Consider the following 12,504-nt stretch of genomic DNA (forward strand, 5'->3'; position numbering starts at 1 on the left):
GGGCGGTGATCAATGAATAGCGCAGGTTGTTGACCGTCTACCAACACGACATTTGCCTGCTAGTAGTCAATCGATGGGATGCCTCTCACGAAAACTGCGAGCATCTCGTTTATCGGGCATTTATCAGTTTCCCAGAGGCCTATCGATAAGATTACGCTGCACCATTCAAACGCGTAATGATACTACTCGGTGAATGAAAATCTGGCTCGGTGAACAAGGTCACTGAGTGTCACCCATTCCTTTTCAATTCCGTACTCACCCGTCCACCTCTTCCTCTCATACAGCCATCATCTGGCCTATCATGGTAGCCCTGCGTATCGTGATTGCCTCATCTCGTCTCAGCAGGCAATCTGCAGCTCGTTCTATATATCACTCTCTTTCAGTTCGCGGTCTCGCCACTGCAAAGTCTCCAGCAAATCTCTTCGAGTCGCTGGACACTTTTACTGACAGGCATGTTGGACCAGACGACAATGAGACCGAGTTTATGCTCTCAAAGCTTGGCTTTGACTCCATGGAGTCCTTTCTAGCTGCGACCGTGCCGCAAAACATCCGTATTGCTAGCTCCACCGTCAGCAATGCGTCCATCCCAGCATTGAGCGAGACAGAGCTTCATGCAAATGCAAAAAGGCTAGGTCGGAAGAATGAGCAGTTCAAAAGCTTCATTGGCATGGGGTACCACAACGCCGTCGTGCCCCCTGTGATTTTACGGAATGTGTGTCACTCGCTCTTAGCTACCCCAGCATTGTGTTGATCGTGTCCATAGGTGTTCGAGAACCCTGCGTGGTATACCCCTTACACCCCGTACCAGCCCGAGATTGCCCAGGGTTCGTTGTCATTTTTTCCACTAGTTTTTCGTTTAATGGTGCCACCAGGTCGTCTCGAGTCATTGGTGAACTTCCAAACGATGATCATGTCCCTCACATCGATGCACGTCTCAAACGCATCCCTCCTCGATGAAGCAACTGCTGCCGCAGAAGCCATGGTCATGGCATACGTGCAGTCCAACCAGAAGAAGAAGACATTCTTCGTCGACAAGGCGGTCCTTCCACAGACCATCGCTGTTCTCAAGACACGTGCTAAAGGTTTTGGCATAAATCTTGTCGTCGGTGACGCGGGTGACGTGCTCAAATCCGACGCGTTACGTGCTGATCTTGCCGGTGTCCTTGTTCAATACCCTGACGTGAATGGTTTCGTCACCGACTACAGTGATTTCACGAAGCGGGTGCATGAAGCAGGCGCACTTGTCATTGTCGCGACAGACCTTCTTGCTTTGACACTTCTTCAGCCCCCGGGTGAATGGGGTGCTGATATCGTTCTTGGCAACTCTGCCCGATTTGGAGTTCCTGCCGGTTATGGAGGTCCTCATGGCGCTTTCTTTGCTGTCACAGAGAAGCTCAAGCGGAAAATGCCTGGACGTCTTATTGGTCGGAGCAAAGATACCATGGGTAACCCCGCATATAGGCTGGCATTGCAGAGTAGGTCCTCCCTGCTATCTTCTATTTCGTGTTCTCATCAATCACATGCAGCCCGGGAGCAACATATTCGCCGTGAAAAGGCCACTAGCAACATTTGCACCTCGCAAGCCCTTCTTGCCAACATGGCCGCCATGTACGCAATATACCATGGCCCCATAGGACTCGAGCGCATTGCAAAGAAAGTGCACTTCCTCACACAGACCCTCAAGCTTGCCGTCGAGCGCCTCGGATTCCGCGTGATCAATGCGTCTTCCTACTTCGACACGCTCACCATTGATGTCTCAAAGCACTGCGCAAATGCTGAAGTTATGCATGCCGCTGCTGCGTTGCAGGGCCTCAACCTCCGAAGAGTGGACAAGAATACTGTTGGTGTCACTCTCGACGAGTCAGTAGGCAAAGAGGACCTCCTGTCCCTCATACGCGCCTTCCACATCGCCGCCTCGCAACCAGCGCCCAATCTCGCTGACCTGCCCGCTCCAAAAGAACTTGCATTTCCTCATCAGCTCGTGCGCGAGTCCGAGTTCCTCTCGCACCCCGTTTTCAACAAACATCACAGCGAGACCGAGATGCTCCGGTACATATTCCACCTTGCAAGCAAGGACCTCGGTCTTGTGCATGCAATGATTCCGCTTGGCAGCTGCACGATGAAGCTTAACAGCACGAGCAGCATGATCCCACTTACATGGCCCGAGTTTGGTGGTATCCATCCGTTTGCGCCACACGAGCAGGTTGCAGGATACAGGAAGATCATCAAGGTTTGTGATGTTGAGTTATAGTAGGACAAAGACATTAATTATTATTGGTAGGAACTGGAAGACGACCTTTGCAAGATTACTGGTTTTTCAGCTTGCTCTGTGCAACCAAACTCGGGTGCTGCGGGTGAATATGCTGGGTTAACTGTTCTCAGGGCATACCATGAATCCCGCGGGGAGGGACACCGTGACGTGTGCTTAATACCCCTTAGTGCTCACGGCACGAATCCTGCGGTGTGTCTCGTATTGTCCTCTGTCCTGTAGTGATAAACTGATGGAGGTGATAGTCGGCTGTGATGGCAGGCTTGAAGGTTGTCCCGGTCAAGACACATGCAGATGGGAATCTGGACCTGGAAGACTTGAAGGCAAAGGCCGAGAAACACAAAGACAATCTCGCGGTCTTCATGGTGAGTTTTGTTCACATCAATCGGAATCCGAATTCATTCCAGGGCAGATTACATACCCCTCGACGTTCGGTGTCTTTGAAGATGGCATTACCGAAGTACGTATCCTTATCTTTCATACTGATCTGGAGTACTCAATCATACGTCACAGGCCTGCAAGATCATTCATGACTGTGGTGGACAAGTTTACTTGGACGGTGCAAATCTCAACGCACAGGTTGGACTGACGAACCCTGCGGTCTGCGGAGGCGATGTTTGCCATCTCAACCTGCACAAGACCTTTGCTATGTGAGTGCGCAATGACTCGCATTTATGAATGCTCATACGTCTTTCAGTCCCCATGGAGGTGGAGGACCTGGTGTTGGGCCCATCTGCGTCGCCGAACACCTCGCACCCTTCCTTCCCTCGCATCCCCTGGTCAAGACTGGCGGTGATGCCGCCATCGATGCCATCTCAGCTGCTCCCTTCGGCAGTGCCTCTATACTCCTCATTTCATGGGCTTATATTAAGATGCTCGGCGGCAACGGCCTTTCGGAGTCCACCAACATCGCGCTTCTTAATGCCAACTACATGGCGCATCGACTTGCAGGATACTACAGTCTTCGGTTCAAGAATAAGAACGGCCGAGTTGCTCACGAGCTGCTCATCGACCTTGCTGAGTTCGATAAGTCTGCAGGGTTGAAGGTGACAGATTTCGCAAAACGGTTGCAGGTATGTATTCTTAGAATTGGGTGTTGTTGTTGCTGACCGGCGCATCTAGGATTACGGCTTCCACCCTCCTACGTGCTCATGGCCTATCTCCACCTGTATGCTGATCGAGCCTACCGAGTCCGAAACGCTCGAAGAGATCGATAGATTCTGCGATGCTATGATTCAGATCAGGAAGGAAGCGGAAGATATCATCACTGGCAAACAACCCAAGGATAACAATCTGCTCAAGAACGCGCCGCATCCGCTTTCTCTCGTGGTTGCGTCTGACAAGGAATGGAACCGGTCGGTGGTTTTAAAGGTTGTGTTTCGTAATATGGCTAACGTAGCCCTTCTAGTCCTTATACGCGCGAAGAGGCTGCATATCCCATGCCATGGCTCCGCGAGAAGAAGTTCTGGCCAACTGTTTCTCGTATAGACGATGGTGAGTTGTCTCTCGAGCGGTATCTAGGCATTGGCTTATTTCCATCATCTAGCCTACGGCGACCTTAACCTTATTGTAAGCAAATGATTTTATAACTCTTCCAAGCTTACCGTTCCTGTTTTCAGTGTGACTGCCCGACAGTTGAGGAACTTGCATCCTAGTAACCTAATTTTATCATATTACGACCATCTCTCGACGTGTTTTCCTGCTCGATTGTTTTTCTACTCCTCTAGAACACACACACTTGTCGCGCGTATTGCTCAACCACACGCTTTGTACACCTATACCATTATTATTGTAGTATTTACCATCACGAATAGATTTACGATGATCATTTTGGGTCTACTGCTGTTGCGCGCTCTCTGATGGAATAGCCATCGAGTTCGGTGGGTAACGTATGCCATAGCTGAGGGAGATACCGTTTGATGCGGTCCATCACCTCGTCTTGCTGGTTTGTCCGTGCAGCAAACGAAAGAAGTACCTTGACCGTGTTAACATCAGGCGCAATGTTCGGCTGATCTTTCCCCATCTCTAAACACACAACCTTGAGCGCATCATCAAGCTTCCCAACGCGGCACATGCACTCTATCCACGTATTCCACGTCCGCAAGTTGAACTTGAATCCGAGCTTGGTCATCTTCAGACATACCTGTGCAGCCATGGGCCAGGCATTCGCAAACCCACATGCGTCAATGATAATGGCAACGCTCGCTTGATTGAAGCGCCCGGTGATAAAGAGCGTTTCCCAAACGCGGTATGCCTCCGCGAACAGCCCAACGCGCTGATAAGTGTCCATCAGCTGGTTCCAAAGCACCGTATCAGGCGTGAAGGAAGGGTCGAGCGTCAGGTGATCGTGTGCCCTCCGCACAGCTGCTGCAAGGGCATCACGCTCCTCGGGCGGCAGTTCCCCTGAGAGTAGCGCGAGATGCCGGAAGAGGATAGTATACACAGGAGCTGTGATCTCAACCCCTCTCGTCCGCATGTCCTTCACTACTTCGAAATAGTGCCACACGGACGGTAATCTTTCGTAGTCTCCGAACGAGAGCTGGGTAAGGGTGTGAAGGATTGCTTGGTAGCCTTTGGCATCGAGGGGAGGCGCATTGGGACGTTTACATATTCGTTTATAGGCCTTCAATGCGTCGTCGAAGCTGGAAGCACACCGCATGACAACGATGGCCAGGGAAGAAACAGCCATCGGGCTGTTGAGTTCAATATTTCTAGCCTCCATGTCTTCAAGGAGGGAAAGCGCAATAGGAAAATACTTTTTGACGTTCTTGGAAGCGCCAAATGCGAGGAATAAGATATTGTAGAGGTTGGCATCTGGGCCCGAGGAATGCCGGCGCCCTGGAGGTTGGAGTTCTTGTTTTGAATGAGTGACAGGAGCAGCCTCAGCAAGGTCCTTGTAGAGTCCTAATGCTCGATCAATCGCGGCATCATCAAGAGTGGTGCAGAGGGCATTGACTATTGGGTGTACCAGGGGTGTACCAGGAGTAATCCCAGCAGACTTGGACTCCTCATAGATCGACAGAGCACCTGTCAGGTCGCCGATACGCACGGCATTACTTATCAAGATAGCCCAGTGAATTGTGGATGCCTTCAAGTGCAGTTCGGCTTCCGCGTATCGAAGGTACTCGAGGCGGTGTGTATGTCGGATGAGAAGTGTAAGGGTGTGCGAAGAGAGTTTGAAACCGTCTTTCTGCAATGACTTGCACAAAGTTACGGCTGCGGCGATCCCCTTGTTCTCAGCCTCTTTCTCTATGCTCTCTGTCCACTCAATCATGTTGGGATCTGTCGTCCTCGACCTCTTGCTAAAACGTTTCCAATAATTATCTTTCATCTCCTGAGCTCGATCCGTAAGACCAAGTTTGACAAAACCATCGTAGAGAAGTTTCGCGAAGTTCTCATCATACGTCAATGGGGTATGTTCCATGATATCTAGAGCTTCGTGAATTTTCTTGATTGAAGCACCAGTGTCGAAGAGAGCGTTGAATAGAATTTCAAAAGTTTTGAAGGTGGGACGACGTCCAGAACGATGCATCTTGGAGACGCTGTGCTGAAGTACCCCCACCTGGCCAGATCCAGCACACCACTCGAAGAACATGTGCCATTGTAAAAGCGTAGGCGTTATATTTTTCGGCTTTTGAGGCATGTTCATAAGCCAGTTGAAAATCGTTTGAGGGTTGCCATTTGCGATCAGGCCACGAAGGATGACATTGTACACTTTCACCCCTACTTCGACACCGCAAAGTATGGGGAGGTCGACGAGAATTTTCATCACCATATCCAAATCATGGTGCCTACCCGACTCAGCTAGTAATGATAGCACATCGTGGATCTCCTTCTCTTTGAGGGGTGGAGCCGTAGGTTTATCCTTCCTTTCCTCGTCCAACACGCGGAATAGGCCGTAAAACTGCTGGTGTAGAGCACCAACATTTGCCGTGGGGATACACCGCCGGATTTTGTCAACAATGGCATCGATATCTGGGACATAGGAAAGGGACGGGTCGTGTTTGACAGTCAAGAATCGTCTCTGGTCTCTCTTGACGCGAAAGACGGGTGCTGCACGACGTAAAGTAGATGGCCTCGAGACGGAACGGGTGAAAGGACCTGCGGGATATGCTAACCGGGCAACAGCGCGGCTAAGGGACATTCATGCGCGCTCAGATACCTGCGCTAATAGTTTTGCCTGTCAGATGAAATACGGACGGTCAGTGTCTGATTCCACATGATTTCAGTCCAGCCGTACCAACTTAGTAGTTGCGGTAAAGTGTCGTGGGAAATATATTGGAAGACGTGGTCAAGCACTTCGAACACATTTCTCACTTACCAACTACCATGTCTGAAAAATTGAAGGAGTTCATTGATATTCCTCAGCAGTTCATTCGCGACGGCAACCAGGTTAGCATCGCTGAACTCTGAATTATGTATGAAGTTGGCTGACTTGTCCTACTTGTCAGTTCCTTACACGTTGCACGAAGCCATCGCAAAAAGGTGCCTTTTGAGTTTCATCTACATCCACCATACGGTACTGAAGTATAATTACAGAGTTCATTCAGATCTGTAGGGCAGTCGCTGTTGGCTTTGCTGTTATGGGTTTCATTGGATACTTCGTAAAACTCATCCACATCCCGATGTGCGTCTTCCACGTCGTTCCTCATGCTTCGCAAACTGATATAGTTTTTCTAGAAATAACATTCTTGTGTATGTGCTACTATCTTTTAGAATGCTCCTTTGTGCTCATGTTTGGACAGCGGAGGGGCATAACTTATTCATCTCGTTAATATGTGTTCCATTTTCGCGTGTCGTATACCTCCGGCTCGGTTGGACAGGCGCTCTGTATCGTATCTCCTTTCCTTCATCCACGCATTCCGTGCAGTCACTTGCTAAATGATAGGCTTTCATTGGACCATATATTTGTCCACAGAATGTTGCGATGCGATCCCCCATGATCCTGTTTGGTAAGTCACTTTGCGTGTAACGCTCTATGACGAGTGTGCGCTTGAGACAAATATACGCGAGTCTCGTCTGCTATGGCTCAACTGAAGTGGTGTGTAGTAATGAATCTGAGGGAGCGGAACGAGCATTCGGTATCTCTGGTGCTGCTCCAGCCAGCTTCTGCGTACGCAGACAAGGGAGCCAAGCGTAGAGCATATCCTGTCGTGTTCGTCAGACCTCGTTCGTGCCAACTCACTCTCGTACCTTTTGTAATCCAAACACAAGTGCTGAGGCCAAAGGGACTGTAGACAACGAAATCATTAATATTCCAAGTCCGCTTTCTCACAAATGAAGTTGGAAACTCCTCACGAGCTGCAGGAACCATATAATAAGTCCCAGCTATAGGCTGTTTGGTCAAAAATACAATGGTTGCCCTAGTTGGCCATGAGTACATCACAAATCTCGCACGTAATCTTCCACGCACATTAGAGCCGCCCACGAATACAAGCAAAACAGGCCAACTCTGAAAATGAGTGCGGTTGAAGGTCGCCTAGGTGCTAGGAGCGGGAACGAATTCTTGATACGTTTCCATCTATGATAATATTGGATGGCAATAGCAGCTATAAGAGAATACACGATCAGTTACTATCACCGCAAGTACTGTAACAACCACGTTACCTTCAAAACATAATACCGATGCCATCATCGCGACACAGAACCCTGGAACTGCCAATGCTCTAAAAAGTTCGGTAAACATCTCTTGAAAAATATGCGTATGTATACTCACAAGGAGTGCACATAAGACGTGCAGAAAAGACCATTAAACGGTTGTGCGGAGGCCTTGTGTAGTTTTGTCAACTGTAAATATTTCGTCAAATCGTAATTTCACGTCGTGAGGCTGGGCTACAGACAATCGATGCACCAATTGAAAACCCTGCGAATACGATATACGGCGGTGATATTATCTGAATCGGCTCAAAGTTAGCGCGATTTGAATTCATACAATCTTGCCGTGTACTCGCTAGGAACCTGCAAAGCCACCGAGGGAACTTCTCAGCAAAGTGGTGTTCAAAGTTTTGAATAGTTGTCCAGGTCTGTTGATTATACGCGTCAGACATTGGGGCAGAGAAAAACTGCCGCAGGAACCTACATGGATAGCGACGCCGACAACTGCAACTGTGGCCCTGGCTGACAGTCAAACGTGCACCAAGCTTGGTAATGAGATGACAACTCACATTGGGGCAGCTCCGTATATCATCGCTGCTTGAACTGTGCACACTGTTTGGTAGCGAGGATGGACGTCTTCTCCTGTGTATAGACTGACATGTGTAATGCTCGAATCATTTGATGGAATTGCGAGGATCACTTACTAGAGACAGTGTATTATCGAGTAGCACACGCATGTCACGCACAGATTTATTAAGGTTGGATGCCAGCACAACTTCCTATGGAGTAGGGCAGTAGTGATGATGACCGGCAATAGAATATGTCCCCCAGTTATCAAGAAGAAGAGGTAGAGAGGGATAAGATGCTTTAGGTTTGATGAAGGGACTTTGCAGAACTCTTAGCAGTGAAGACTCGCCATCAAACTGACCACTTACGAGATGCATATAAATCGACCATAATGTGGCGCGCACGGCCAGTGGATCAACAAGTGAAGGATCCACGTAGTATATAGTGGAGGAACTGCGACTCGGACATCATGCCAGTGCAGCTGCTGATGTCTTGTAGATCTGCCTGCTGTCGGGCCAAATCCGAATCCTGTTATATACTTACGTACGTTCTAACATTGCATCCGGCTGATACAAGAAATTCACAGAACGCGGAAACGGGGTCGATGTTTCCAAACACGAGTAAATGCAGCCAATCGTCGAATGAAATCCTGAGAGCACAATATCAATGTGTTGATCGAAACAGGTTCATATTGTAGAAATAGCTGTGAACACATCTACTCAGCCCCTATCGAGTCTCCACCAGCAATAAAGGAAACCGAGTAGAAACCTTGGCAAGCTCCACAGCCGACAAAAATGTAGTGTCTGCCCCAGGCACGCCATAGGTCAGTAGTGCACTTATCTTATCTGCACTTTCCTTTGCGGGTTGCATGGAAGAAGTAGGCGGAAGAAGTGCTGAGAGTAACATTTGAGTCCTCATCAAGTATTCCTTGGCAGCTTGTTCTGGATTGGGTTGTAGATGACCCCCTGAAGATTGAACCTATAAATCCCATTGTTAAGATGTTGCATCGCAATAGTGACGGATACATACTTCCGACTGCAGCGCAGCGATCAGTCTGTCAAGTGAAGATGTCTCAAGTGCCTCGGAAGGCCAGACCAACGCAAGACATCGCAGGAAGTTTGCATCATTTAACATCTGTACATTCCGACCTGTATCGCCGTTCGGCATATCACGGGTGAATTTATCGATGAATAAGCTAAGGAGTGATGACGCTATGCTGGTGAGTTGTGATGGATGGTGCGTGAGACCCAAGCTGTGCAAGGAAGTCGATAAAGCATGTAAGCTTTCCATCAGGGCTGGTGATGGCCCTGTAACATTGTAACAGGGTATATTGGCTGGTGTCAGAGAAACGTCTTGCAAGGCAAACAAAGAACAGACCAGAAAGTGTTAAATGAAATTTTGCGTCGTCATATACTGAGATGACAGAAGAAATAGTGTGTTCCCTCCACCGGTTGATGATTCGGTCGAATAGCAAACCCGTTTTGTCTCGAAATTCTAGACGACTCAGTTGTTAATAATCAGGTATGTATAGTTGGTGATATGATCAACATACGCAGTGCAACAACCTCGTCACAACCTATATTGTTAAGGAAAGGCGATGTCAATGATATTTCGACCGCCACTCGACTAAGGAAAATCATATTTCTCATCGCTGGAGTGGTGTCTTTTTGTCTGGTGAGTTTGGAAGGCATTCGGGTGTGGTGCCGTCTTACCTGACTGGTTCATCAGCTCGTCAGTAGTCGAAGCAAGAGCGTCGGCGATCATGGAACAAAAGGCCTTCGCCTCCGGGAGATATGCCTCAACTAGATTGCGGGCTAACCTCCTGGATGCCGCAGCTTAATCAAAGATATTCGAATGAAACAAAGATATGAACACACTTGCTGCTCTGATCCAAACTAATACGGGTATAGTCTTTTTGCAATGAAGCTGCAGATTCCTCCAGAATGTTCAAAAAAGTCTGCAGGCGAGGTGTCCGACAACGAAGTTGTGATTGCAACACTGTTTTATACGTTTGGTACGGGTGTTCGTACGCTGCAGGTCCACCTCCTGTCAGGGGTGGAGGCGGAACAGATTGGGGTACATATATGCTGTTTAGAGGAGAAAACTCTGATGGTCGAGCAGTCCTTTTGAATCATGTTTTTACAAAGAGTACCAATATACATACCTTCAGCAACGACACCACTACTTGCAGTAAGTGTAGACAATGCCTTCAAGAACAGCTCTTTCGCCCTGTGGATGGTATCGGTCCATATGGCGCTGACTCGCTTTCTGACAGCTTCCTCAAATAAAGTATCGAGTGCCGTCTGCTCCGTTTTCACCAACCCCGATGTGAGTAGCCACTTTCGTAGGGAGGATCTAACATTCCAAACGCTCTTCACGCTGTCCAACTCCAACAGCCAGCGGTCCAAAGAATCCCGAAGTATAGAGCAAGACTGGTCAAACCAAGTTCGTAATTTATCCTCCAGAAAGTGTCCTGGAACGGAAGACGAAGCGGAAGATAATTCGATATAAGGTTTGTATGACTTGATGTCAGCTGGAAGGAGGGTGAAGTATGACGACGATGGAAGTCCAGAAAGAATCGTTTGGGTACTCAAAGCCAGTTCAAAAGGAAGTGCAGTCTCTGAGTTAGATACGGCGAGCGATTCGGTATGCATCTGCTCCAGCACGCGAATTGCCAGGGCTGGCTGCGTGGGTCTCAGACTTTGGAATACGTTCCGAGCGCAATTCACGGTCCTTGATATTACCTCGACAAGAATTAGCAGTGAGGACTTCACTTCTTGAAGTCTGTCATTGGGAGAAGTGCATTTAGACTGCACCAGCTTGGAAGCCCCAAGAGGATGACCGTTTGTCTGTGACATAGGAACGCTATTGGGGGTTGCAGTTGTCGTGATAATTGAGTTTTTTGAGACCGATGTATGCATAGTCCGCGTTCTCTGGGAGAGATATGTCGTCAGAGTGTCTGTTAAAGGTCTTGATTCGAGGATATGGAGAGTCAGAATAGTTGCACAGGTGTCCTGGATTAAGGACATGAGAAGACAACGCGCACAACATAAAAAAGCGGACCTCGGGTGACTTTTCGTGTATCCTCAGAGACAGAGTGGCTCTATGGACAATCTGAGAGCGAAAATGAGATATGGTCTCCCACTGTCGCTGGATGAGTGGAAATTGCTCCTGAATGCAAAACGTCAGAAGATAAGAAAGGCATTTAGCGAGGAATTTACCATGATGTTAACGCCTTGGTTCAACCAACTATCCTCATCTTGATCATCATCACGAGAAAGTGCCCGGTGCACAACGCGTGCCAGCATGAATAACCAGGTAGCATGAAAATACTTTTCTCTTTCAATAAGCCGCCATAGATGTTCTGGGGCATCAAGAAGCAACTTTATGTGGGCAGAGAGCACTTGCAATGTTTGCAAATGCGAATCTGAAATATGAATATAAAGTAATGCAATGTCATCGAACAGACTAGTACTGACCTTCCTTGCCTACATTCGAAGTACGATTTTCCCTGGATGGCTGTTGCCGAGACGCAATAGCATCTTTGGTTTCTTGGAATGCCTCTTGAACACGCCTTGCAGACTTTGACATGGAAATTATGGACGTTGAGGCTTGTAGGAGATCGCGATACCGTTCCCTGCGCTTTCAAAGTACAGTCAAAGCGCGAAGTGCATTCATGAAAGAGCACGCACCCGACCATAACACGAAGCTCCTCCTGCTTGGCTTCAGCGTCCGATCTGAAATATTGTCTTGAGCCAAGGAAGGCGACTGACACGGGTAGGTTTTGACGCACCTTAGCTGAACTTGTTTCGCCTTGACCTCAGGAATAGTACATTTTGCAAACAATTCATCTGGGTCTATGTCCGCGGTCTCATCCTGTACCCTGGTGGATTGCACGCTCGAAAAATGAGTGGATGGGACCGAACGAGGGAAGTTTGGTGCTGAAGGAGATGGCGCGAATGTTGATGCTGAAGTCAAATGAGACAGTTCTGCAAGGTTCTTGATCGAACCAAACGATGCGACTGACACTGTAGACGGTCGCCGAGCCATACATACGAGATCGTTAATGTCCG

General features: G+C 48.5%; 5 protein-coding genes across 5 annotated transcripts; 2 read left to right on the top strand and 3 right to left on the bottom strand.

Annotated features, from left to right (window-relative positions):
- Positions 1–25: 25 nt before the first annotated feature.
- Positions 26–4,086, top strand: HD556DRAFT_1363995 (glycine cleavage system P-protein-domain-containing protein). Its single transcript, XM_041302716.1, has 13 exons — positions 26–712; positions 764–824; positions 873–1,475; positions 1,527–2,230; positions 2,282–2,461; positions 2,515–2,634; positions 2,682–2,729; positions 2,783–2,919; positions 2,967–3,342; positions 3,392–3,624; positions 3,678–3,763; positions 3,816–3,838; positions 3,889–4,086. Exons 1-13 carry the CDS (start codon positions 302–304, stop codon positions 3,922–3,924), a joined length of 3,018 nt encoding a protein of 1,005 aa, XP_041161522.1. The 5' UTR covers positions 26–301; the 3' UTR covers positions 3,925–4,086.
- HD556DRAFT_1364006 (uncharacterized protein) lies at positions 4,087–6,533 on the bottom strand. Its single transcript, XM_041302717.1, has 2 exons — positions 6,510–6,533; positions 4,087–6,449 (listed from the first exon to the last, which is right to left on the bottom strand). Exon 2 carries the CDS (start codon positions 6,411–6,413, stop codon positions 4,095–4,097), a length of 2,319 nt encoding a protein of 772 aa, XP_041161523.1. The 5' UTR covers positions 6,414–6,449; positions 6,510–6,533; the 3' UTR covers positions 4,087–4,094.
- A 65-nt stretch (positions 6,534–6,598) lies between these two features.
- Positions 6,599–7,027, top strand: HD556DRAFT_1442091 (uncharacterized protein; the record flags this gene model as incomplete). Its single annotated transcript, XM_041306407.1, has 5 exons — positions 6,599–6,661; positions 6,721–6,754; positions 6,809–6,896; positions 6,950–6,964; positions 7,015–7,027. The coding sequence occupies 5 exons, from the start codon at positions 6,599–6,601 to the stop codon at positions 7,025–7,027; spliced, it is 213 nt and encodes a 70-aa protein (XP_041161524.1).
- Positions 7,028–7,651: 624 nt separating this feature from the next.
- Positions 7,652–8,738, bottom strand: HD556DRAFT_1235044 (uncharacterized protein; the record flags this gene model as incomplete). The annotated part of the gene is made up of 7 exons (XM_041297716.1): positions 7,652–7,818; positions 7,877–7,955; positions 7,997–8,056; positions 8,110–8,292; positions 8,349–8,382; positions 8,434–8,517; positions 8,569–8,738. Coding segments are annotated over 7 exons (777 nt in total), but the record flags the coding sequence as incomplete, so codon positions are not given.
- A 419-nt stretch (positions 8,739–9,157) lies between these two features.
- On the bottom strand, positions 9,158–12,481 carry HD556DRAFT_1235029 (uncharacterized protein; the record flags this gene model as incomplete). Its single annotated transcript, XM_041297713.1, has 12 exons — positions 9,158–9,409; positions 9,461–9,765; positions 9,809–9,925; positions 9,984–10,094; positions 10,144–10,253; positions 10,309–10,537; positions 10,596–11,445; positions 11,495–11,602; positions 11,653–11,858; positions 11,911–12,068; positions 12,124–12,168; positions 12,225–12,481. The coding sequence occupies 12 exons, from the start codon at positions 12,479–12,481 to the stop codon at positions 9,158–9,160; spliced, it is 2,748 nt and encodes a 915-aa protein (XP_041161526.1).
- Between the last annotated feature and the right edge of the window lie 23 nt (positions 12,482–12,504).

Source organism: Suillus plorans (assembly GCF_016647745.1).
Source record: "Suillus plorans strain S12 chromosome Unknown HD556scaffold_21, whole genome shotgun sequence".
In the NCBI taxonomy this organism is placed as follows: Eukaryota; Fungi; Basidiomycota; class Agaricomycetes; order Boletales; family Suillaceae; genus Suillus; species Suillus plorans.

Coding starts and splice junctions, on each gene's coding strand:
- HD556DRAFT_1363995 (XM_041302716.1), top strand. CDS start 302: ATGGTAGCCCTGCGTATCGTGATTGCCTCATCTCGTCTCAGCAGGCAA. Junction 1,476..1,526: donor ATATAGGCTGGCATTGCAGA/GTAGGTCCTCCC, acceptor AATCACATGCAG/CCCGGGAGCAACATATTCGC. Junction 3,839..3,888: donor ACGGCGACCTTAACCTTATT/GTAAGCAAATGA, acceptor TCCTGTTTTCAG/TGTGACTGCCCGACAGTTGA.
- HD556DRAFT_1364006 (XM_041302717.1), bottom strand. CDS start 6,413: ATGTCCCTTAGCCGCGCTGTTGCCCGGTTAGCATATCCCGCAGGTCCT.